The sequence below is a fragment of the Centruroides vittatus genome, unplaced genomic scaffold, assembly GCF_030686945.1.
Source record: "Centruroides vittatus isolate TY-2023 unplaced genomic scaffold, ASM3068694v2 contig_1168, whole genome shotgun sequence".
NCBI classification, from domain to species: domain Eukaryota; kingdom Metazoa; phylum Arthropoda; class Arachnida; order Scorpiones; family Buthidae; genus Centruroides; species Centruroides vittatus.
Window position 1 is genome coordinate 1,262,420 of NW_027120749.1, and position 27,592 is coordinate 1,290,011.

At 28.5% G+C, this 27,592-nt stretch overlaps 1 protein-coding gene across 2 annotated transcripts; it reads left to right on the plus strand.

Annotated features, from left to right (window-relative positions):
* Ssrp (structure specific recognition protein) lies at positions 1-26,686 on the plus strand. 2 transcript variants are annotated; one of them, XM_067277858.1, is made up of 17 exons: positions 1-123; positions 4,237-4,422; positions 5,038-5,143; positions 10,635-10,825; positions 13,027-13,121; positions 14,823-14,958; positions 15,046-15,149; positions 15,580-15,708; positions 17,519-17,740; positions 17,818-17,893; positions 19,786-19,970; positions 22,891-23,014; positions 24,291-24,482; positions 25,492-25,574; positions 25,658-25,853; positions 26,411-26,486; positions 26,557-26,686. In XM_067277858.1, the coding sequence occupies exons 1-16, from the start codon at positions 73-75 to the stop codon at positions 26,477-26,479; spliced, it is 2,145 nt and encodes a 714-aa protein (XP_067133959.1). In that variant the 5' UTR covers positions 1-72; the 3' UTR covers positions 26,480-26,486; positions 26,557-26,686. The 2 variants fall into 2 exon arrangements, with proteins under 2 accessions (XP_067133959.1, XP_067133969.1); XM_067277868.1 differs by lacking the exons at positions 26,411-26,486; positions 26,557-26,686 and having other exon boundaries at positions 25,492-25,578; positions 25,658-25,857.
* Positions 26,687-27,592: the final 906 nt, after the last annotated feature.

Here is a 27,592-nt window from a genome sequence, read left to right on the forward strand (position 1 = left end):
ATTGCGCCAAAACTCCGAAGTTGTCGAAAATTATTATTTTCTGGGAGAAAACGAAGTGTTTGTGAATTAAACATGGACTTTTTGGAATTTCCGGATGCGTTTAAGGAAGATAGGGGTGCTATGGTTTGTATTTATTAAAATTTGTAGAAGTAATTACATATTTGTGTTTATTTACATGCAATTTTCAGACGAATGAAAAACATTCATTCATTGTTAATGTATCTGGTTCTTGTTCCTATGAGAATGCTCTATAGCTCTGTTAAGGCCCCAAATGTATCATTCTGAGCTCCAATTTGCTTCAATACCATGACACTGCTAAAAAATCTAATTAAATTACATCACAGTTCACTTAACCAAAATATAATTGAAAACTTGAGATACTGGCGGCATTCAGCAGGCTCAACAGTTCTGGAGCTGTTGAGTATTTTTCTGCTGAACGCCCTCTATGGTAGCACTCTTTCGGAACATATTTGGTGTTTTGATGTCACATTTGGTAGCATCTTTCATTTACGCTACCTATCGCTACCTGTGACTGGCCGATGAGGCTTTTTGTTCCAACACATCATCACTCATCGTTCAACAGAGGTTGTTCCATAATGGCTACCAATTTGCTCAGTTACAACCATTGAGTCTGCTGAGCACAGTCAATAGTTCGCTTTAACATTTCTTGTATTTGTTTGTTTGTTTCTTTTAATTTCGTGGAAAGTAGTAAGTGATGTATATGTTAATATTGTAAGTCTGTAATTGAGCAAACTTTGCTGTTAATGTATTATATTAATAATGTTGATTTGATTTGTTGTTAGAATTTTTGATTGATAGATTAACTGTCGGCCAAATTAATTGGGCAATACTATGCTAAAATTAAGAAGTGGAAATTATGTGATTAGAAATTAGAGGTGGACATTAGGCTTTGTCTCTTATTGAAAGTGGAAACTATAATTTTAATCTAATTTAGAATAGTTTGGAAGAAAAGAATCAGCCTGGAGTGGGAGTCAAATTCTCCACTTCCACTTACTGTGCGGTGTGTCGACCAGTTATGTCATCTGGGTGATTCTTCCTTTCTGGACACATTTAAACTTTAGATATGACCATCTGACAGTTTCTAATTCTTAATTGTAGCGTAATTTTGCTTGATTAATTTGGTCGATGGTTAGATGATTAATAATAAGTTGGGATTATTGAAATTTTTATACATTTTTGATAGTTACTTTTAAAGTCATATGTTTATATAAATATATAAGTGGTTGACCTAAAAATAATTTTTACTATATTTATAGTTTTCTTTGTATAAATATAATCAATCATGGAATTAAAGACATCTTTCAACGATGACATTTATGGTTACAAAAAAATTTTTAAAATGTTTTTTTAAAAATTTTTATGTATAATAACTGGTGTTAACAAATTTCTTGAAAATTCATGCCTGACAAATAGATAATCTGTATCAACAAGAAATGGAATAAAAAACAGCCATGAATAGATTTACAAAATATGACTCACATCAACCATTAACCGGTGTGAATACAATTAGCACTTGAGTAATGAATGTTTTCGTAACACCTTCCTATTTTGAATTATAAAAAGACCTGAAAAAACCCAGAAGGGGTTGTGAAAATGTTCGTTGCTCAAGTGCTAATCGTATTCCCACTGGTTGATGTGAGTTGTATTTTATATCTATCCTGGTGTGCTGAGCAGTTATGTATTCAATAGATTTACATTGACTATCTGTATTAGCTTGTAATACCTAAAAATAACTTCATGATTTTTCTTAATAAATTTGAAGTTTGAATTAATTTTATTCTAAAGAGTTGGAATAATTTACACTTACATTTGAATAGATTATTTGTTTTTAGGGTTGTTTTTATTATTTTTGTGTCTTTAATTTTCATTCATTGCAATTTGATGAAGATGTTTTACTAAAAGATATAATTGTTTAATTTGTTTTATTTGAATTCTTCCAAGTCTTTCTGATTTGAGATCAGTCTGACAAAAGAACTAAAAAATTCAAAAAGCATTTATTTTTGGATCAAATATGATTTATTATTGTAAGTTGCATTTTTCTTATTGATTGTTGATAGAAGTTAGAAATGTGTTAAAATTTTAATTTGTTTATTTAACTGTTTTAGATTTTTAAAATTTTCTTTTTCTTTTTGGTTAATGTTACCTATGGTAGCGAACATGGTGGCTCATCTCTGAAACAGTGGGGACGCACATTCTAACCTAACCTAACCTATTCTAATAAATTACCATAATTATTGCCATCCAAATTATTAGAATAGGTTAGGTTAGGTTAGAACGTACGTCCCCACTGTTTCAGAGACGAGCTGCCATGTTTGCTACCATAGGTAACATTAACCATCTTTTTTAAACATATAACCAAATCATATAATGTGATATAATTATATATTGATTATATTGTATTGTGTATTTGCTACTGATTTATAATTTTAAGTGCAAAACTTAAAAGTTTCATGCAATGTCATTCCATATGTAAAATCTGATTTATTTTTGAGAAAGTTTTTACATCATGTACTATATTATTTTAATTATAGGAAATTTTATTTGTATTTAATTTATAATTGTAAAAATTGAAATTATAATAATGAGCTATGCAATATAGATGTATTTTAATTAGAAACAGTGAGGTAAGTCTATAGTAGTTTACAAATAAATTTTATTTCAGAGGTTATAAAAAATACAGATACTTTTACGTTCAACCCCCTTCACAATGAGTGCAGTGCATTGTATGGTATAATTAATGTCATGACACTAATATCCAACCAGATATGGCAATGATGTAGCAGGGAAAAATTTTTTGAATTTTTGCTGAAAACTTTTAATTCAATAGAAATAGAACTGAAATGACTTTAGTCCAACATTAAAATTTAAATTCAAACAAACTCTATAATTCAAAAACTTTTGAACGGAAAGAAAAGTGTACAATTTTCTTTAAACATTAAAACATAAGCTTACTTTTCTTTTGGTTATGATATGGTTCTAGCTGTCCATTTTTCCCTGTGAATGATAACATATTGCACAATAGAACTTCTCCTTTGTAGCTTGTCCACATAAATTCAGAGAGGTATCATTACAGATGATTTTATCTTGTTCCTCTTTGTAATTTGTGTTTCTTTAGATATCTCCATAAACATTCAATGTTTTGAGTATGGCAGCCTGTAGTAGAATTTATAAAATGTTCATTATGGTTGATGCTGTAATGCTGAAAACCTAATCTTAATGACTGCTATATCCTTTCTATTTGTCTGTATAAATTATGTTACCTTCTGATATACGTTTTAATAATTTTAATCAAAGTAGCAGTGGATCTATTGGCCACTACTACAAGAAAACATCTTTTTGTCCATTGAGAAATACCTCCAACAATCCAGATTTCATTGAACATTTTTCTGACATTATATTTCCATTTATTTAATTTGGTTTAGTCTATTTCCACAATTTCCCCATTTTCTCTAATAAAGTAAGAAGTTACATTATTTTTAATAAAGTAAAAGCAAACTTCTCTCATGTAATGCAACCAATCAACAATGGTGTTACCATTTATTTTTAAATGTTGTATACAAAAGTTTACAGATGTCAGTTCTTTGCACCAGTGAAACATGAATCTCAGAACTGTGACAAAGGATATCTGCGGTTTGTTTGGCCATGTTTCTATTCTAATGGCAACTTCATGCATGTATTCCTTCGTAAAACTATCTCCATCTGGGTAAAGTACCATTTGAAAATCATACTATGTCCTTCAGAATAAACTCGGTACATGATTCTGCACTTTTGAAATAGGGCAATAGCAACTGCTCTGTATCTGGCAAACTTAAAAGGTCATAAGAAACTCCATACTATACATAAATTTATACTCTACAAACACAATGATATCTATATTGGCATAAAACTACAACACTAGAATAATATCAAAATATACATAAACCATCAACATGAGTTACACATTGAAAACATTGGAGGTAAAATAGCCACACCTCTATCTTACATGACATATCACACCATACAATGTGCCATGCTTGTCATGTGGGAGTTTAATGTAAAAGTACCAAAATGCAGACTGAAAAATTAAAAATTTTATTTCATTTCAATGAAATTAAAAATTTTAAAACCTTTAAATATATAAATTATTGGTGGTGATTAAAATAATTAACACTTTTAAATTTTTATGATATAATAATTTTCAACTTAATATATCTTATTGATATTTTAATTTTCTAGAATCCTGGTAGATTGAAAATGACCAATCAAGGAATTGTATTTAAAAATAGCAAAACTGGGAAAGTTGATCAAATTCAAGGACCAGAAATTGAAACTGTTAATTGGCAGAGATTAGCATCTGGATTTGGAATAAGAATAATGACAAAAGGTGGACAGCTGTACAGATTTGGAGGTTTTCAGGATACTGTGAGTGCATTATTGAAACAAAACTTTAAACAGATTATCCTTTTATAAAATTAATTGATGTAAATTGTAAACACGATTAAATTTTTGGTTTGGTGGTAGTTATTTTCAATACGTATATACAGTAGAACATCGATTATCTGACCCCCGATTAACCGACTTATCGATTAACCGACCGCGTTCTAGTCGGCAAATTCAAATGTCCGCTAGTGATGTGGCGCTACAATATTTGGTTATGTCTTGGATACTTTAATATTATTTTTGTTAAATTTTTGGATGTTTTAGCTGGCAGCACTGGCTCGACCATTAAAGGCAGGCTAGTATTTAAACCAGGCCTAATACACTATACTAATAATGTATTTTTTCATACTTTTCGGTTATCCGACCAACCGCAGTTCCCAATTGAGTCGGATAATCGATGCTCTACTGTATATGTTAAAAATCAGTTCTAATTTATTACTATAATTCAGATATCAAAAAATTTGAAATGATTTAGAACTTTATTCAGGGAATATAAATGCATAAATTAACTAGTTCTTAAATTAATTTAAAAAGTTTTTGTTTTAAAAAAATAATAAGAAAGATACTTAAAATATTTTCATTTTCTTTCTTTTTAAGGATCATGACAGATTAGGAAGATTCTTCTCTAATAATTTACAAATTGAACAGAAAAATAAAGATATGTGTCTGAAAGGATGGAATTGGGGAACAGCTAAATTTCATGGTATTTCAAAAATTTATAATATAAAAATTATTATTAAAAATTTGTATGTTATTGATTGAATTTAGATTTTTAAAGATGTGAAATCAATTACAGTAGACAGTCGTTTATCTGAATCAATTGGGGACTGGGGTTGTTCGGATAACTGATTTTTTTGGATAACCGATTATGTATGAAAAAATATATTAACCTGTCCGATGTTAAAATTTTTCTCCATTGCGTGTTGCTTCGTGTTGAATTTTCATCGATTTTAAGCGTAACGAAAATTTTTATAATAATAATCGAGGCTATTGTATTGTTAAAAATTATTTCTTTATTTTGTACAAACAAAATAAATATATTGAAAAATATAAAAACATAAAAATTATACTTTAGAAGTAATCTAGTATCAAAAAAGTTCAATTCAGCACGGCACAGTCTGACTGGAAAGTGTTCGGATAAACGACTCTCTACTGTATAAAAATTAATTGTTTTTGAAATATTTTACTCAGCTTTTTAATAATTATTACTAACTGTATATTAAACAGTAAAAGAATCTATTAGCTAGCTTGCTGTGTACAGTAAAACTTTGATTTATTGTTCCTGGATATATTGTGTTCCTAGATGTATTGCATTCGTGGAAACTTTATTTAGTTTCTTAGGTCTCTAAACAAAGCTTATTTAAATTATGGAAACTAAATTTCCATCAATTATTTTTTGATTTATCATTTTTCTACATCTATCAGAATTTTTAGTTCTGAATGTTAATCTCAGAGTATTGTTTTTAAGAAAGAATGACACCATACACCCAAATGTTAGTAAGTATTTAGACTCTTGCCTAAATGTCAAATTTCCAGCAAAACATATCGCATCCAAGCATGGGTACAGCCACTCATTTATCAACAATATAATGTCTACATATCACATCAGATAAATCAACACCAATACTAACATTAACAACATAGAACAGAAACAGGTAGTCCTAAGTTTCAAACCATCCCTCCATCACATATACAGGAGGATGACCAAGGATTTAAACATATGCATAGTGTACAAAAGGAAATTTATCATGTTCTGCCTTTTGTCTAATGCAAAGGATGAAACTGAGGATGCAAGAGCACCTGAAATTTTACCGCATCCCACTACAGGTTGACAGGTTCAACAGGACACTAACGTACATTGGTTCCACATACAGATCATTACAAGCCTGGTTACGAGATCACAAATATGATGTGGCAAAAGAGAACATCAATATGGCACAGGCCCGGTATGCCATTGAGCTGGGAATTTCCCACATATGGAAGAAGGCTACCCTAATACACAGGTTATTCGGCAGACAACACATGAGAACATTAGAGGCTGCAGAAATCTACAGGGCTGACATCAGCATGTGTCAACACCGATTACATTCCCGTTCTAAATGCATGGAAGTATTATTTAGACTCTTAAAGGAATATATGTTGCTTAATGTACGTCACAGCTGCTGTTCAAATTGATTTTAAAAAATTTTTAAAAATTATGTGTACAACACAGCAAAATTTTATAAATGGAACAGTTATTTTCATTTGACTTTTCCTGATGAAGGCAGTTTAAGGAGTGGTTGGAAATGTTCGAATGTTGAATTTGGGTGTTTTGCTGGAAATCTGATGTTTAGGTGAGAGTCTATATATATTGTTCCAGTTTACTGCTGTGTTTTTATATTAGTAAATATTGCTAGTAGTAATGAACATGGTATAGCAGTTTTGACTCTGTACAATTAGCTGTGTGACCTTGCATGCTTCTTACTTCCCAGACAATGAGCTGGAAGAAAAGGGATAGTGTGGGAAACGCCGGGAGGTAGGACGGAAGTCGGACCTCCTTGTTCTCGGCGAATAGGTCGGCAAGACCCGCCCCACTGTCAAGGATGGCTAATTTTGCGCGATATCCCGACTTGTCGGGATCGGTCAGTTACTTGTCAGGTCGAGTGGAGGAGTGTGTGTGGGGTCGTCGATAAAGAAAAGGCAATATCCGTATAACAGGACAACACACATAAGATTTATTTAGACGGTAAACAGATACAAAAGATCTAACGCGTTCCGTTCCTAACCGCGAGAGAGAGAGTTTACAAATTTAGGGGGGATCATACCTCTTCCTAGGATTAGCTGTAATCGTAGGATTAATCTTCTCAGTTCTCCGGTCGTGGAGGGAAGCGGGAGGATCGGGCGGGCGGCTCGTCGTCGGCGGGCTTCGGTGACTTCGTGTCTCGGCCCTCGCTTCTCGGGACGGATCCTACGGGTCGGGTGGCTTGTGCGGACCTTCAGCGACCGACCCCGTTCTTAGCTATCTCCCCCCTATTTATACTCCCGGTCTCGTCCGCTGCGATGACGGTAGATGATGAGTCGATCTCCCTGACTCAGAGGTTAGATCCGGGGAGGAGGGAAGTGAGTTTGCCGGCGGAAGACTGCACATCCTTTGAATCTTGATCGCTATCTCCCGAGGGGTTTGAACAATAAAATTTAAAACGGACTGGCCGGTTTTTGCCGGTCGTCACATTGCATCGGACTTTCTAAATCAAACTTGGTCCTAAATGGGACTAGTTTGATTTTAATTTTATATCGGGGTGTACAGGGAATGTTACTCTCTCTCATTTGTCAATACATACTACTATAAATAAGTATAGCTAGGTTATTTGAGACGCGTTACAATTGTATAGATTAACTGATAGATTATAGATTGTATTGAACATCGTAATAAGATTGCAGCGTACTAAGATTGTATCGATTAACGCGTTACACTTGTATCTATTAAGAACCAATATTAGAACCAATATTAAAACAATACGATAAATTCGATGGCTAGGTGGACTGGTTACAGTACGTTCGATCTGATTTGTTGATCGGTTGTCAATCAGTTGATTGATCGGTCGGGTTGGGTGTGAGAGTGGAAGTTCGTAATTTGAGGAAACACGTGGTTGTTAGATTTCCTTTGTTCTTGGTAAGAAGTTGATATGTTGGACGAGGTTACTCGGTTGGATTTTTGATGGTCACAGATTACTTCGGTGCTCGACGAATGGGTTTCATGGAAGTTCGTAATGTCCGGCGATGCGAAGTAGGATGCAGGTATTATTCTTGTTGAGTGTTGAATCTACGATCGAGCTGTGGGAGGCTATATTCGTCCGGCGGAATTGGAAAAAGTTACTGTCTTGATATTCAAAACGTATTAACATAGAAAGTACTTGGATTAAAGTTCATTGGCATAGAGGATAGAGGTATGTAAACACATACGTAAATCGGGATATTACTCTCTCTCGGAGAATTATAGCTAAGTATTTAGATAACAAAATATAAACATTTCTCTCTAAACGCTAATATTCAAAACTTCTAAAGGTAAAAATTTATAATCGAATGCAATTTCCGATACTCCTAGGAATATACGAAACTTTAATATTGTGAATTAGAAAGATATAAACTATGAATACGAGAAGCGCTAAAAATATACATATATGGATAATTGTTTGGGTTAGTGGGGTTATGAAGGAACCCTCAATGAGATTAACAATTATCGCAAAAATTTGCTTTGGCTTTGACCTTGGGTTCCTTGCTACTAAATAGTGAATATTCACAGTTTGTCTGCGGCTCTCGTTGTATGGGGCAGTCTAATGAGCACAAAGGGAAGTAAGCGGTCTTACACGTAGTTAAGTCGTGACGTTGCCCTAGCATATAGGACTGGCTGTCCCTGGATAGCGCGATACCTGGATGTTTAGTCTCGACTTGCAAAGATGCTTAAATTGACAGTTAGGGCTGCCGCGATTGACTACCCTGGATAATATTTAACTAGCGAAATCGGATGTATAGGTTCGAACATCGCGTAACCTTCCGGGAGTTGGTGAATATATTTTATGGTTAAGGCCCCGTTTAGAAGAGATTGTAATAACTGTATCGTAATAAATGAATTAATCCCTCTTTGTTTTATGACTTCTATCTCTGAATTTAAGGCTGATTGACTTGACAAGATGTCGGGGGAATAGAATATGGTCACTTTGATAGGGCACTTCTCCCGAGTCAAATTCTTTCTTCCCCAAAATATGGGTATTAGCATTAACGTCCGTTCTCCAATGGTGGGGAGATAGGTTATGATTAGATATATATATATAGAAGGGTTGCTTACTAGAATTCGATCGACCTTTTTCTACGCTCAGCATGCGATTATAGTGTTATCGATAATTTCAATAGGCAATTTAAAGTCTATTTATGCGGCTACGTCTACGCATAATCCACGGTGGGTCTTCCATCGGGCCGCGACTTTGAAGTGCATATGGGGGCATGATTTCTTGTTCCCCGTCGTTTCCGCTTCACACATTTCGCTTTCTAGCTCGGATTCCTCTAACTCGCTTTCGCTTTCTGGTTCCGACGGTTCTTTCGGTAGTGGAGGGAGTACGGAGGCCAGAATAGTTTCATCCCAAGGGTCGGGTAGTTCGCTAGGTGGTGGCGTGTTCCTTAATGTGTCTTCTCCTTGTGATACCTCCGATTGATCGACGGTCATGTCAGCGTCATTCCGCTGTATTTTCGGTCGCTTAATCTTCCTATGGGCCGTCTTTCTTCGGCGTTTCTTTTTCCGATGTGTCATAGCGTCCCTGGGGAAAGGCGCTCGGAGCGTTCGTATTTGACCTGGTTTGGGAGGACGTTTCTCTTGACTCTTGGATCCTTTTATCTTCCGTTTTACGGGTTTGGAAGGTGAACAAAAGTGAACGACCTTTCCATCCGGTAGAATCACCTGGCTATTATGGAAATCGAGATTCAATCGCAACGTTTCGAGAATGTCTCGCCCTATTATGCCGTCACACGGAGAGGTGATCTCTGCTCGAACGATTCTGCAAAACTGAGGGAACTTGTGTCCCCTTAATTTAATCTTCTACAGTGCTTGGTAATATTGTTAGTAATATCTTTTACTCATATCTTTTATACAGTATGTAACCTGACAAAATTTTCTATATAAGAAACTGTGTCAATCTTCTTATTGGATTATTTCTCACAATGAAGTGTAATATAAATGACAAGGCTTTCTTTAATCTGTTTAATTCTCTTTTATCATTTGTGGAGACCTGAAACGTGTCTCGGCAAATGAAAAAAGAGAATTAAACAGATGTAAAGAAACCCTTGTGCCATTTATATTACACTTCATTGTGAGAAATAATCCACTGACAAAATTTATTTTAAAAGAACAAAATCACTTAATATATAATTTTTTTACACTTATTACTACAATGCTGTTAACACACAATGTTTACAAGCTTTAGTAAGTACTGTACATCTCACAAACTTGTACTTATATTCTTGAAATTGAAAATCCATAATTTAAATAAATTCAAATTTATTTAAATTATAATTTTAATATATAATAAAAAAATGAAATTTCAGTCTGAAAGACTGAAATTTTATTTCCTTAATTTACATTAAAAAGAATATTGAATTTATTATCAAAATATAAAAATTATTTCAAAGATGTATAATAAAAAAAATTTGAATTCTATTTTCAGGTTCTGTACTTTCGTTTGATGTAGATAAGAGTTCAGCTTTTGAAATACCTTTAGGGCATGTCTCTCATTGCAATTCTGCTAAAAATGAAGTGACATTAGAGTTTCACCAAAATGATGATGCTGCAGTTTCATTAATGGAACTTCGTTTTCATATTCCAACTGATAATACATCTGATGTTGATCCTGTTCAAGTAATGCAAAGTTTATGTTTCTCACTTAAAAATTTTTTATATAGTTTCTATGCCAGAATTTTTAATAGCTTGTTAAATATGTTAACCTTTGATAGAATTTTAGTTTTAAAATATTTTTGAATTCAAATTTCCTTTTTGAAATTCAATAGGAAGTTTTATTAAAATGTAACATTATTGAAAAAATATTAGTTAATAAATTCAAGTTTTTTAATAATTACAAAATCATTAAACATGCCCTTTTAAATTACAGATCTTTTCAAAATGATTGTAAAGAGTTTGAATTTATTACTGCTACAGTATAATTTACTAAAATATTGTGTTTGCTCCAATGTATTCAGAAATTGTCCAATTTTTAGTGTGATGTATTACAACTTGTAGTTTACATTTACACCAGCCTGAAAGCAATTTTCACTTTAAGGTGGATTGATGGTTGATAGGGTTTGAAGCAGGGCTATGTGGTATGGTTTCATATGAAGTTGTTTTGTTAAAACACTGTGGAATACCCAGTGTTCTTGATCCTGTAGAAATGGCTCTACAGATATGTTCTGTACATGTTTCTCATCTTCATTGAAATTGAAGGTCAGCCACTGATTTTTCCCTTAGACTTTCTTTTTTCCAGAACTGAACATATTGAAGTCTGAAGGCACCTCATACTTTGTATGAAAATGCTTTTGAACTATTGGAATGGATTTTGTTTTGTAATATTTGAAAACAAAAATTGTCTTTTCACTACCATTAGCCATCATATTCTAAAGCTGCCTCCTGGTATGCATAAACTTAAATTACAAAGATATCACGCAATAGAAACTGGACAGTTTCTGAATACATTGGAGCACAAATGATAGTGAATTACACAGTAACTGTAATAAATTTGTCAAACCTTGACAATCATTTTGAAAAACTTATTTTGAGATTTGTTACATTAAGGTATAATTATTGAAGGAAATTCTGATGTCTAAAAATTTATAAAATAATAAATATTAAAAATATTTTTTAACTTCTCAAAATAAAATGAATTTAATAAAAATGAAATCATTGTTTATTGTTAAAATTTAATTTATTAATCAATATCACACCTTCCTTACATCTTCCAGCAATACTTTATTAGAAACAAACATTTCTGGTCTAATTTATTGGCTTACTTCAGGTTCTACGCCTTTGAATTGAACAGTTTACTGAGTATTCTAAAACTAACTTTTTTAAATAAAGGTTTTTTTTTTAAATAAAAAATCTAATATGTCAAATTAGATAAAATTTTTATTTAATTCAATATATTAGATTATTCAATTTAAAAAAAAATTTGTTTTTAAAAATAGTCAGTTTAAAAATTGGAACATTCTAGTTTTGGAATACTGCATGTAAAATAATAATTAATAGCTTTTGAATGATAAAATAAGTTAGTAAACGTGTATCGTAATGATTAATAAATGGCTAAAAACATGATTCTAAATCATTATCATTTCATTTAATGTTTCAAAAATGTATGTGAAATTTAATCCTATTTGTGTATGAAATATTTTACATTCTGAAAGAAATTGTAGATGCAAAAATAAGTCATTTGCTGTAAGATATTGTGACTTTCTTGAAGTTAGAAATGGCTGACTAGAAATTTTCACATTTGCTAGGTTTTCATTCTATTTCTTAATAATAATAGAATAATGCACTTAGTAAAATTACACTGGAAACTTGTTGACAACAACAAAAAAAAACCAACTGAATAAGTGGAGTTAAGTAAATAAGATCATATGGAAATTCTGATTTTATTGACTCTGACATTGAATGGACATGTTAAAAGAACAATATTTTTTTTTTATGTGAGGTATAATGCTTGTCTAGTGATTTGTAAATTTATCCTAAGTGTTTTTGTGAACACAGTCATTTTATGTTTGCAAAATTATCTTAACCAGTAATCTGCAAGAATACATTCTTGATTCTTAATTTCACTGATTTTCAAAAATCTCTTCAATATTCAAACATAAGATGCCATTTGATTTTTAGAAAACAAAATTTAGAAAAAATCTTTATATTATGTTTGGAGAAATAAAGTAATTAAATTAAATCATGCTTTAATTTAAATTTAGAATTAATAATTTCAGTTAAAATTAACTTGCCCAAGTTTTCAAATTTTTATTAAGGTAGAATTATTTTAACATGTATATAGTGAATATTAAGTTAAATGCAATTTTTAATATATATTACAGGCATTTTTGGAAAATGTCCTTGCAAAAGCCAGTATTATTCAAGCAACTGGAGATGCAATTGTTACTTTCAAAGAATTACAGTGTCTCACACCAAGGTAAATAATTTTAATTTTGTTTGGAAGTTGAATAATTTAAAATATTTTAATTATTTCATGCATATATATATACTGTATATTAGTATGCTACATTATATTTGTTTCTGTATTTGTCGTTAATAAATAAATATTCTATATTTTGCTATTTATCAAAATGTTAAGGGACAAATGAAAATTTTGAAAAGTATGTGACATTGTTGGATGACCACTTTTATAAAAATTAGTAAATTGAAGTGAGAATTGATTGATCAATATAGTTAGTAGTATCATTAATACTTTTTTAAATCTTAGTCTTTAATTTCTGAAGGATTCTGGATGGAGTTATATATTCTATACATCTTTCTAAAACATTATGTTCTATTGGGTTTAAATCAGGATAGTTTGTTTTCTGCTTCATTTATTAAATATTATCTGATTTTGAATCTAGTTGCAATGTTGGAAACTTCAGTTTAAAGATGCTTTATCTAGAAAATATTAATATTAAAAATGTTTGGTTAAAATTATTTTATACTTTGGATATTTTCTTCTTGGATATGCAAAATAGTTAAATTTTGGAAATATATTCATTTGTTTATTACTAGTATTAGATATTACATTATAACACATATACAGGGTGGGCCAACGAAAACGAAACAGCAGAGTGTTCGTGTTCGTCCAAGCAAATCGCTTGGACAGGTCGATTTTATTCTCGAGGGGACATCTTATGCAATAAAGTTTTTGCGATTCTGTATATTAACTAAACAAACATTTTTTTCGAAATAAATGTTTGTTTAGTTTATACAAAATAAATGAGTTTTTAAAATTTTTTGTTGTCTGTTGTATTCAGACAACAATCGCAAAAACGCAATTGTAATTGCAAAAACATTATTGCAAAAGATGTCCCCTCGAGAATAAAATTGACCTGTCTGAGCGATTTGCTTTGATGAACACAAACACTCTGCTGTTTCGTTTTCGTTGGCCCACCCTGTATAATATATAATGTGTCTATTAATATGTTGATTTTTCTCCATGTTTGTTAGAATTAGTGTGTGTATGATACCTTTGTATAGAATACATAATTAGAATAAATGCATAGTAAAACCAAAACCAACAGTCCAGCTAGGTCTACTATTTTGGCTTTCTAAATGAAATTCTCTTATCTATATGTGATGAACAAAAATTTTATGATTTTTGTTTATTGGGTAATTTTGGATCTAATTCTTTTTGGAATATTGGAAAAAAAAGAAAATAATTAATAAGAAGATATTCCTTTTCTCCATTTCATTATTATGTATTTATTGGTCTTCATGAGCTACATAGCTGCTTCTATTGTCCGCATGATAAATTCCTTTCCCTTTACAAATTCTGTATGATAAATTCTAACGTTATTTGGAAACCTTATATGAATAAAATTTAGATGAAATCTCTGAAAGTATTGCATGTTAATTAAGGTTCATATTAATTTCTGTTCATTTATTGTTACTTTTATAAATTTCTTTTATTCATCTGTGCAATATATACTTTTTCTGTTGAATTCTTATAAATGATATTTTATACTGATCAGTTATTTTCTTTAAAATGTTTTTTAAATTTAACAGAATTACTGATTTTTTTTTTTTTTATAATAATTTAAATTGAAATGTTTTACTTGATTTTAATAATATTAATTTTAAAAAATGATAATGGTGAAAATATTTTAATTTCATAAAATTATGTTTTCAGAGGTCGTTATGATATCAAAGTTTTTCCTTCATTTATCCAACTCCATGGTAAAACATTTGATTACAAAATTCCACTTAGTACAGTATTACGTCTGTTCTTACTTCCCCATAAAGATAACAGACAAACTTTTTTTGTAGTAAGTATTCATTTTTTAATGTTTAATCATTTATATATATATAGTTTTTTCTTTCAATAGTTTCTTAGAAAAATTAATTTTTTTTAGCTTAGTTTAGATCCACCAATTAAACAAGGACAAACACGTTATCATTTTTTGATATTGCTTTTTAATAAAGAAGATGAAATTTCTTTAGAATTGGGGCTATCTGAGTGAGTAAAATTATTTTTTGATTTGCTACTTTAAAAACATATGCTGATACATGTTTAAAAATGTGTGCGCACATACACATTTTAAAATAATTTTCATGTGCTTATTCTGTTGTGAAAAGCTGAAAGCAGATATAGATTAATTCATTGTTAAAATAATGATTTAGTCAATATCAATATTTAAGATAAATTCTTAATCTTAAATAAATTCTTTATTTCTTTAAAAATCTTTTATATTAAAACAAGAATCACAGATTAGGTTATTACAGTTTTTATATAAAAGATTTTTAAAATAATAAATTTATCTTAAAAATAATATATATTTATTTATTTATTTAAGTTAAAAGTTTTCATTTGATTTTTATTGATTGTTCTTAAGAGTTATTAAATATCTGTGTTAGTGTTACTTATTTTTTGAAAATATTTTTAATAGAGAAGACATAAAAGAGAAATATGATGATAAACTTCAAAAAGAAATGAGTGGTCGTACTTTTGAAGTTATTACACAGATAATGAAGGTACTTGTTCAAAGGAAGATTACTGTACCTGGTTCATTTAAAGGGTAAATACAATGAATACAGTATGAAATTTTTATAATTATTAGAAATTTGTTTTTTTTTTATAAATGATATTTGATATTGTAAAATTTAAATGTATTTTTTGATATAAAAAAAGTACATTTAAAAAATAAAAAAAGTAATATATTAAGCAATTTTCTGTTAAATATTTTAAAGACAATGTCTATGTCAGATTAAAGAATGCTAAAATAATTTTATAACAAAGTTTATTTATTGGATATTTTGTTTTCATTTTCTTTTGATATAAGTGATATTGGCCAAACCCCAGATCATCATTTCTGTTCTTAAAAATTCATTTGTATTTTTGTAATAATTATGTTTTGAAGGTTAATACTTTTGTCTATATATTCTAGATTTAATTTTCAAATTGAGAATTATTACCTACTGTATTGACTCTTGTTGAGTTTTTAACTTCATATTTAATTTTATATTAAAAGAACCATTAAAAAGGTTTATTAATCTCCAGTCTATTTTAAACAAACAATAATGCTGTAGTAATTTAAAAATATATAGTGTCACTCTTTGCATTACTTTACAATTTAGTTTTGATTTCAGTTTCAGTTACAATGGACTTTGGTTAATTAAGTCACATTGGAACTTTTTTATCCTAGATAAATGGCTGTATCAAATATTGAATTTTTCATAAACTGTTACAATCATATAAAACAAAAGATAAACTACTATTTACTGACAAAAATAAAATACTTAAATTCTGGAACAAATGGTTCAAATAACAAATATCTGGAACATTGTAAATATCTATACAAAATTTTTGAAGGAAGTGTGGCAATTTTGTGGGTTTCCATTGTTTAACACTTGCAATATCAACATTGTCTTTTTATGTACTCTCTTGAATTTAATGTTATGTTTAGATATTTATTGATACTGGTATAACAACTATCCGTTGCTTTGAAATCACTGAAATACAGTGTTTAGCAAATTTTTCTGATTTAATTTTTAGCATTGGATTACTTACATGCACATCCTGTCCATTTATGATAGAGAATCATTGATTGAAAACTTTCTTGATCCTTGTCTTCAGACTTGCATTTTTGGAATTTCTCTGTTGTTCTTAGCATAATACCATTCATCATGCAGATCATATTGCTTTTGTAATACATGCAATTGTAGATTTTAACACTTCAGTTATCTTTCTTAGTGAACAATGACTGGTGCTATATATGATCTTTTCATTTGATCACATCACTATCCTGATTAATAGTATGATGTTCCAAATAACTGAAATAAATTTGATTTTCTTAATTTGTTTTTTGTCTTTAAATTTGTCCCAACTAAATAGCTTTCCCAATTAATCAATTATCCTATTTATTTGAATCTACTGTAATAATTTTTGTAAAGCATCTTAATTTCTGAATGATTTATTATCATAATAAAATTTTGCAAGCTTGATTAGATGGAAAAATAATAAATTATATGGCTTGACAAACAGAACTGTTTTAAAAAATAAACTGTGTAGAGACTTTGCATAAATACTTTTTAATTTAGATGAAAGGAAAATGATGTAGAAATATATTTTTGTTAAATTTAATAGACAATTTTCATCTCTCAACTTTTGTGTTAAAATACTTTAACATGAAAGTTACTCTGAACATATATCATACAACATGATTAATTTCTTACATAAATAACAACAGCAAGTAAGATATAAAATATTGTTTATGCTTTAAGTATTTGTATATTTGTCCTTTTTAAAAGATTATGGAAGAAATATGATTTGAAATATGTAAATTCTAGTTATGTTGTTAAAAAATTTTAATAAAATTTTTCAATTAGGCATTCTGGTACAAATGCTATTACATGTTCTTATCGTGCTGGTAATGGACTCCTATACCCTCTTGAAAGAGGTTTTATTTACATACATAAACCTCCTGTTCATATTCGATTTGATGAAGTTGCCTGGGTGAATTTTGCAAGAAGTGGAGGAAGCACTAGATCTTTTGACTTTGAAATAGAAACAAAAAATGGAGTTGTACATACATTTAGTAGCATTGAAAAGTAAGTAAAATTTGAACATTTTAATAGACACAAAGAGTTTTGATTTTGTATATTTTACACTTTTTTCTTGTCTATAGAGAAGAATATAGTAGACTGTTTGATTTTGTCACTAGCAAAGATCTTAGAATTAAAAATAGAGGACCAAGTGGAGTGGTGAGTTTATAAATAAATTCTTTATGTTTAAAATCTGACACATTCAATATTTTGTGGTGTTAATTTTTTTCAAAATAACCATGATGTGATTTTGTTGTTTGATTTATTAATTTTTATATTTATAATCACCACTTTTGTTTCGTATTTTTATTTACACAGTAACAATTTGAAAATTACTTTTAATTTCTTAATTTATCTGAATTAAAAATAATGATTTTCTATTAATGTTGAATGTAAGATACCCAAATATCTGTAGAAACTTATTTAAAAACAAAGATTCTTGTACTATAATAATTTCTAAGCAATATGCAATATAGCACAAAAAAAATCATATTGCAAAATATTAAAAATTATTTGTTAATACTACTTATAATATAGTCTTCCTAACTTTTTAATTTGAATCTGCTTGCTTTAAACTGGAGGAAATACAGTGTTATTCAAAAAGATGCACAGCAGATTTTTATTTCAAACAAACTGTAAGGGATGGAATTACATTCTGCACATCACTAGATAGAGGAAGGTTCAAAGTTTTAAAAATTGCCCAGAAATTTCATTCACTGCTACACAGTGGCACTATTTCTTGTTTCTAGGAAAATGGCAATGCTATAGAAGTCATTTTGTGTGCTGCAATTTGCAAAATAGGAATTTATTGAAATACAACTGAATTCTACTGTTGATTCATCAAACAGCTGCCTTGTCATAAGCAAATTTATGGGTGACATAAAAAATTCATAAATGGTTGCATATACAAATGATGATGCATTGGTTATCCTTGCACATCAGATGAAAATATTGAACATATCCAAGGTGTGTTTGAATGGAGCTCTAGGAAGTACACAACACTGGTAAGCACTGAACTTGGAATTCTTCAAACAACAGTATGGTGTGTTCAAAATTCTAACCTATTTAGACTGCAAGTATACAGTGCCTGCAGTAACTGCAGCTTGTACAGTTTCTTGTACAGGTAGTTTTTAAGAAATGCCAATCCTGTAAATTTTCTCATGACAAGGAGGCTGCTTGTTGAACTAACAGCAGAATTCACGTCACTTCAACAATGGATTCATACTTCACAAACTGCAGCACATTAAACAACTCTTGTGGTGTCACCATTTTCCTATAAATAAAAAGAGTGCTCCGCTGTATGGCATTGAATGTAACTTCTAGGCAGGCTTTTAAAACTTTGAACCTTATTTTATTCAATGAAATGCAGAATGTATTTCCATTCTTTGCAATTTCTTTGAAATAAAATCTAAAATCTGCTCTATTGTTTTAAATAACCCTGTATGTTCTATATTTCATTTATTTCGTACTAGACTGTTAAGTCCATATTTTAAAGATTGGCATGTTTTAAAAGAATAGACCATTTTACATATTTGTTTTCAGTAACTTAATTAGCATTATATTTTTGACTTACTAGGTTTGGTATTTTTTGAAGATATGCTTCTTTCTCCAGCTAAAGTTGACAATGTAGTTTTGTTTTATAGAAAATAAAAATTAATCATTATGGTAATGATTTATTTTTTCTGGTAGTTTCATGAACATTAAAAAATGAAAATATATCACAATTCATAATGATAAATTCTGCAAAAAACACACATTTGTAATAAGGTTTGGATGTAATCTTATGCAATTGATATTAAATCATAAGTTATTTATGAAATTGACTATAGTTAGATTATAATCTGTACAAATAAACTAACTAAAATTTTATTGGTGATGATCAGAAATTATAAATTATTAAAAATAAATGTCAGTTATTTTATATTATTTAAATTTATTCTAAATTTAAATAACTTATTTAGAATAACTTATTTAGAATAAATTGATAACTATATTTTTAATGGTTTGTAATTTTACAGCTATTATAAATCTTATGTGATTTTTAATTTTAGTCTAAAGAAAAACCTGTATATAAGGAAGATGAAATTGTTGATTCAGATATGGAAGATGAACCTGATGCATATCTTCAAAGAGTTAAGGATGAAGGAAGGCAAAGAGAAGGAGCAGAAGGCTCATCAGAAGATGAATCTGATGAGTCATTTAATCCAGAAGGCAGTGGAAGTGAAGTTGCTGAAGAGTAAGTTTAATATATTAAAAATATTTGAAACATTTTATGCATTGAAATTCCTGTAATAAAAAAATTAGCCTTTCTTGAGAATCCTTAAAATTTTGATTCAGTAAGTATTTTCGTGCATACTTGATTTTTATCCTTAGAATCTATATTGAAATAGAAAAAGTAATTAAAAAAAAAGAAAAAACCTTTTTCAGGAATTTACCAGTGGTGTGCCATCCATGGAAGCTGTGGAAGTGCAGCTTTCCTTGTATTTTCTAAAATATAAGTACATATTGTGCAATTATTTTCATATTTTTAACCTACTTTGAATTAATTAAAATTAATACTTTATTATAACTGCATTATGTATCTTATCATTGTGAAAAACAATGATAAGATTGCTATTGTATATTTGAATATAAATTCGTATATGCATATTCCCAATGAAAGCACTGTATTGTCGAATATAGGAATATGCATATACGAATTTATTGGCGAAAATATTGGATTGTGTAAAGCAGCCAGATTATATGCATTCGTGCATGCGCTTTCAGAGCACCAACCTCATGCAGTTTAGCTTGTGGATGCTATACACCAAAATATCATACAACACTTCCAATGATTCTATCCATGTCACCATATGCCAGTGGAATTTACAATTGCTGACTATATTAATACTCATATGTATTTAGCTTAATATATTTTATGTGAAAATAGCTTGTTTATGACAAAATAGTTAAAATGAATCTTATGCATATATAAAATTGCTGATGTTCATTAAAGAAACATTTTTCAGTTTCATTGCAGCCATTTTTTACCCTTACAGTGTTATAATAGAGCACTAATTCTAAAATTTGAAATTTTAAAGAATAATTTGTTTAAATTGGAATAAATATAAATACCAGATGAATTTAAATAAAGAAAAAACTTTATAGCATTTTGTAGATATTTGTCAATTTTTTTACAACTTAAAACCTGCATTTTGAAAATTAACAACATTATAATAAAGTCTGAAATAAAATTGTTTTAAAATTTAGATGATCTTTTTTGGTGAAATAAGAAATGATTTGATTTGCTTTGAATGTGTCCTATTTGTTAATCATACTACATTTAGAAAAGATATATATATCTTTACAACTATACATATATGGTTGTATTGTTAATAGTCTGAATGGAAAATTATGAATATGTTTATGATTAACATACTCATAATTTGACAAGAAAAGAAACATATTAATCCTAACATGGCTTTTGACTGTTGAATGCTATAGCATAACTTAAGTTAATTATTTAGATTTAACAGATAGATATTAAATTAAGGTATTTTTTAAACTCTAAGCCATAGACTTATATACATTGGAAATACTAATAGCTTCATACTGCATAAATTAGCACCCTTCCATTCTCTCTCTCAAAAAAAAAAAAAAAAAAAATAGTAGTAATAGACTTGACACTTAAAACAAAGATGAAAAATTAATTAGTATTACTGACACAGCAAAATCACTTGGATTTCTTAAGAAAATTAAGCCCTTTATTATTTTATTCACATCTTTATCTTTTAGATAAATTATGCAATCAAGTAGCTAAAGACGACAAATTCACTTCTCTTACCTTCACTGTTAAACAGTTAGCTGTTTTACTCAAGCATCATGCCAAAATTTGATTTTGATTTAATTAAAACAGTAGGAAGTAGGAATTTCAGGTACAATCCATGAGAAAACTATGGGAATCTGATAAAAGTTGTTGTCTTAAATGTTGATTCAATATAACATTAGATAAAAGAAACACAAAACGTTACACTTTAGTTAGCAAAAAATAAATCTATGAAACTCTTGGCACTATAGGCATCATAAAATATATTAAGGTAATATAGGATAAATCTATATTATTATATAAAATCAGAAAATGTTTTCCATTCAGATTATTAGAATAACTAAATATACATTCTTTCTAAATAGGACATAATTGTTTGGCAAACAGAGTGCATGTCAGTAAATTAAATTTGGAAAGAAATTTTCACAAATGATTTCTTTTTTTTTTTACCAGAAAACAATATTTAAATTTTAAAACAATTTTATTTCAGAGCATATTGTCATGATATTGTTACTTTTATTAAAATGCAGATTTTTAAGTTGTAAGAAATTTGACAAATGTTTACAAAATTTCATGAAGTAATTAACCTAATTAAATTTGTTCTCTTTTATTTGAATTCATCTGGCACTTATATTTGTTTTAATATTAAAAAACTATTTTTTATAATTTCAAATTTTAGAATTGATGTTCTATATAACTTTTTCTATATATGTTAACTTATATGAAGTTGAAAATTTTATTTTAATGATCATAAGATTGATTGTTTTAATAAGCAGGTCTGTATGTAAAATTTAATAATGGGTGCTGAGTTTTATTCATTTTAAAGATTATAATATCATTTGTAGATAGCTTAATGAAGAAGAATTTTAAATAGAAAAAATACCTTAATTATGAAAAAAAAGAAAAAATCATTATTATTGTTCTTGTCTATATTCAAAGTAATAAAAAGGTTAATAAGTTAATAAAGATTCAACAGACAGCATAACATTTAAATTTTTTAAATAACTGCAATTTTTAATGCTTCTGGACCGTTATAATCAAGCGATACCTTAATAAACTTCCATGTAAAACTAATATATATTTTTTTAATTTTTAGATTATTGTTAACAAAAATTTTTAAGTACTTTAATAAATCAACTCATTTTCAGAGAAAAGTGGAAAATAATACTTATTTATATATTCTTTTCCATTTTTATCTGAAGAAGACAAGTTCATTTATCAAAAGTTTTAATAATTTTATGATAGCACTAATTATAATACCAAAAGACAGTTTTATTATTTATTTTATAATTTTCAGTGTGTATGTAATGATTCTGTATTTCATGATCTGTTTTATATGTTTTTTAAACAGATTTGACACTGATGCTTCCAGTAGCTCAGATAGTGATGAAGGTAGTGGTTCAGGATCAGATAAAGAAAAGAAGAAATCAAAAGAAAAAGTTAAAGAAAAGAAGAGTAAAAGTGCTAAAACAGTGGTAAATATTTATTTAAAACAGAACTAGTTGTGGTTTAAAAATAAGTTTGCAGATTTATTACATAAATATCTAAAAAGTCTTAAAAACAAAGATTAAGATGACCACTCTGCTTTTATCATTTATATTTGTATAGTTTATAAAGTACTCAAAACTTAAAGCTATTACAATTAAAAACTCAATATCTTAGATTTTATATCTGAAAACCTAAACTATAGCTCAATATTCAATCAATCAGAGACTTACAGCTGAGAGTTGTACTAATTTTTAAGTAAGTTGAATTATGTAATTTGGTCTAAAGGTAGACAATAAAGGTGTGTACAGTAAGTACAGATCATTTAGCCACTTAGGTAGGACTTGAGAGAGGAGGGAATTTTTTACCAGGCCTGGTGAAAACTTTGGGGACTGTAATGGTCTTACTCTTATAAATTATTTTTATTTAAAAAAAAAAGTCTTAAAGATTGCTCTTTTATTAATATAGAAACATCCTGTGTATTTCATTTGTTCAAAAATAAATGGCAAAAGAGGTCTAGTAAAAAAAAAAAGAACCTGCTTTATTTCCAGGCCCCATACAAGCTCATGATGGCCTGTGTAATGTACATCATACAAGTCATACAACCTGTATAATCATACAGCATGATTTAAATTAATATAGTATAAAGTAGAAATCAGAAGTCCAGGTAGCATAATTGGTAACAGTTATTCTGCTACTAGATGCAAAAGTATGATGCATCTAGATCATCATGTAGTAAGCAGAAGTTGTGAATTTGAGTTCTAGTTTGTATTGATTTTTTTGTTTTAAAATAATTCAAATTAACTAATTTAAATCCTTATTTATTAATCTTAGTGTAAGATTGCAGTTAGACTAAATCTTGTACTATTATGATACATAAATATGTAAGCTTATAGAAAATATACATACAAATATACATACAAATATACATATATCTTTTTGAATGTCAGATTTACAGTTACAAATTTTGATTGATAATATATGCATAATCAATAACGAAATAATAATATAGTAACTAACTTTTTTCAGTTATCAATAAAAAAATACTTATTTTAATTTTTAAGTTAAAGTTTATATTTATAGTCTTGTATTAAGTGCACAAATTAAATTCTCTGAGAAAAGTTTATTTTATAAATCAATATTTGATTAATTATTACATAAGAATTTTTTAAAATTGAAACCAGCAACTTAAAAGTTCTTAATTTAATACATATTAATTTCATATAATAAAAAGAAAATGTTAAGGAATTCATATATTTCTTTTAGAAAGAACCAGGAACTAGAAAGAAACGTAAAAAGCAGCCTAAAGATGAAAATAGACCTAAACGACCACCAACTGCATATTTATTATGGTTAAATGAAAACAGAAAAACACTAAAACAAGAAAATCCAAAAATATCAATTACTGAACTTACAAAGAAGGCAGGAGAAGCTTGGAGAGAGGTTTCTGATAAATCTGTGAGTTTAATAAATATAATTTTTACAGCCACTTTAAAATAGTCAATATTTTCAAATATGTTTAAATGTTTTTTCTCTTTATGTATATTTACATACATAATTAAATTTTAATCTTTTTGTTGAATCTGTGTTATATAAATGATATTTGCTAATTTTGTATTATATTTTCTTCAGAAAATGTTGATTCATTGATTATTAACAATTAGACTTCTATAAAGTGTTGTAGTGGAATAATTCTGTTATTGATGAAAAATTAAATATTTTATGTAAATTGCTGAAAGTGCCATCTGAAGACTTGGAGAATGAAAATACCAGAAATATATTTTTTAATTTTATCAGAAAGGATTGAAACAAATTCTTATATTTTGATTTTCAAATAGCTTATGTATTTTAGGTTTTGTTTTTCATGACACAAAACGATTAATATTTCTATTTTAAATATAGTTGATCATGTGTAAAACAGACAACCAGACTTAGACACTTTGTGACTATTGGATCTTACTGTACAATATAGACTTTGGATGCATTTCAGGATTTTCATCATGAAATGCATCTCAACTTCTGTTTTACAGTGTTTAATCATTTTGTATCAAGAAAACAAAACTTACACATACAAAAATATAGAAATGTTATCTATTTTACAAATGACATTTCTATGTTTTTATCATAATTGGTTAACTAATCTGTTTCTATTAAGTTAGTTTAAATTATAAATAACAACAACAGCAATGAGTATTACCTGCTAAATTTTTGCATCTCTTGATGTGAGTAATAAATCCAATATTATAATAAAATTCTAAAGTTAGATTGATTTATTACTTCAAGAAAAAATTCTTGTTAATGATTTGCTGAAATTGTTCTGAATTCTCCTAATTTATTACAATAATTTTTTTTTCAAAATAATCAATATATTGGTTTCACTTATTAATATAAATTATTACTCTTTATAATAGTTTTTTAATTAAAATTTGATCATACTTTATTTTATTGTAAATATGTATATTTGTAGAAATGGGAAAAGTTAGCATTAGAAGCTAAAAAAGAATATGAAAAAGCAATGGAAGAATATAGAGCTAGTGGTGGTGGTACTGTGTAAGTAAAAATTAAAATTTTTTAATATATATATATATATACACACACACATTACATATTTCTTAAGAATATAATATCTACAGGAAGGAAGAAAAAGAAAAAGGTGAAAAGAAAAGTCCAAAAAAACAAAAAGAAAAACGATCACCTTCCAAAGTGACAAAATCTCCTACAAAGCCTAATTCTCAATATAAAAGCAAAGAATATATATCAACGAGTAATGAGAGTGAAGATGACGATGACGATGATGACGACAAACCCTTGAAACCAAAAAAAGAAAAGGTATGATAATTTTACATAGTTTTATGTAAGAAATCATGTTCAGTAAAATTATGAATACTGCACTTTCATGTGTATTATCCAAGGATTATTTGTGTTTAAAAGTCAAGGTGTAAAAGTGTGGGTTATGTAATTGGGTGGCTATATGCCAATTTTAAATTGCAGTTGTGAACTCTCATACCTATAGAACAACAGCTGTTTCATAAACACAGGTATTTTGTTTATTTTACTCTTCTCACCATGTGAGCACTAATGTCAGATGGTCTTTTTAATGAAGCCTATTGTGGGTTTCTGACACCTTAACAACTCTGCCATATGGCCATTGTAGGCATGGGGTTTATAGTGAGACAGATTGTCAAATATTTATTTTTGTTTTAGCAATATTTTGCAGGTTATAAGTGTGAAAATAGTCATAAAATTTGATTTTAGTCTTATATTACTAATTGATTTGAATGTTTAACTAAAATAACTAAAGTTTTATGCTTAAATGTTAAGACGAATTTGATATTTTTAATGTATAGGTTTTCTGTTTAATAACAGAACTATAATTTTTCCTTTAGCTATCAGACAAAGAAATGAATTCATCTGTTTCATCAGAAGAAGAAATGTCTGTTTCAGGATCTGATTAAGTACAAGGTAATTTCAAAATATACAGTTTCAACTCATGTTAAAAAATATGCAATTTACATAATTATTTTTATTATAGGTTAAATTAATTCAAAGAAAACTTCCATTTATGTTTGTGTGTTGTATGTAATAAAGTGGAGAGATATTGTAGTTTTTATTATTTTGTGGTAAATACTTTGTTTTATTAAAGTATTTTGTATAAATTTAAATGTCAGAATTACTACACTTTGATAAAAAAAAATTGTTTTAGAAATTTATCTATTTAGATTTTTCTTTTTAAATTCATTTAATTTAGAATTTCTCCTTTCTGCATAGTTATGTTATCAGCTATATTACTCAGGCCTCTAATCTCCTCTTCTAAGCATTGACCTAAATTATACATACATGATAGAATCTGCTTATTAAATAATCACTTTAGGACTCAACTGTACTAATGATAACTGACTGATAATAATGAAAACACACTACAACATTAAGGCTATAATTAATAGAAATTTTGGTTTTATTAACTATGACATTAAAGGATAGGGTGCCAAGTTTTTTCATTTTGTTTGAAGTTATTTAAATTTAAAGTTAAAATATCAGTATATTGATTAAGAAAACCAAAACCATTTATTAATGCAGAAACATTCTTAGCCTTTACTTAGGCCTTCATCAGTTACTGGAGAATAGAGTTGTAGAATGGAATAACTGAAAATAAGGGACCCAATAAAGGCTGAAAATGTTTCTAGATTAATGATTGATTTTGGTTTCCTTAATTAATAAGCAGATATTTTTATTTTATACTAGCTGACCCGGCCACGTGTTGTTGTGGCTCAAAATGTATCTATTATAAATGTATAACACTTCCCCTGTGGGGGGAATTTCAAAAAATCCCTTCTTAGTGTACATTCTCTTGACGTACCCTATTAAAACGCAATCAAAAACGCATCTAAAATAGTATAATAAAAGCCGAGTTCTTCACAGTAAGCCTTAATCCTGTCACTTTTCCCGCTGGGGAATATCGAAAAATCCCTTTTTAGTGTATATTCTGTTGACGTAACCTATTAAAACGCAATTAAAAACGCAAAAAACTGCATGTAAAATAGTATAATAGAAGTCGAGTTCTTCACGGT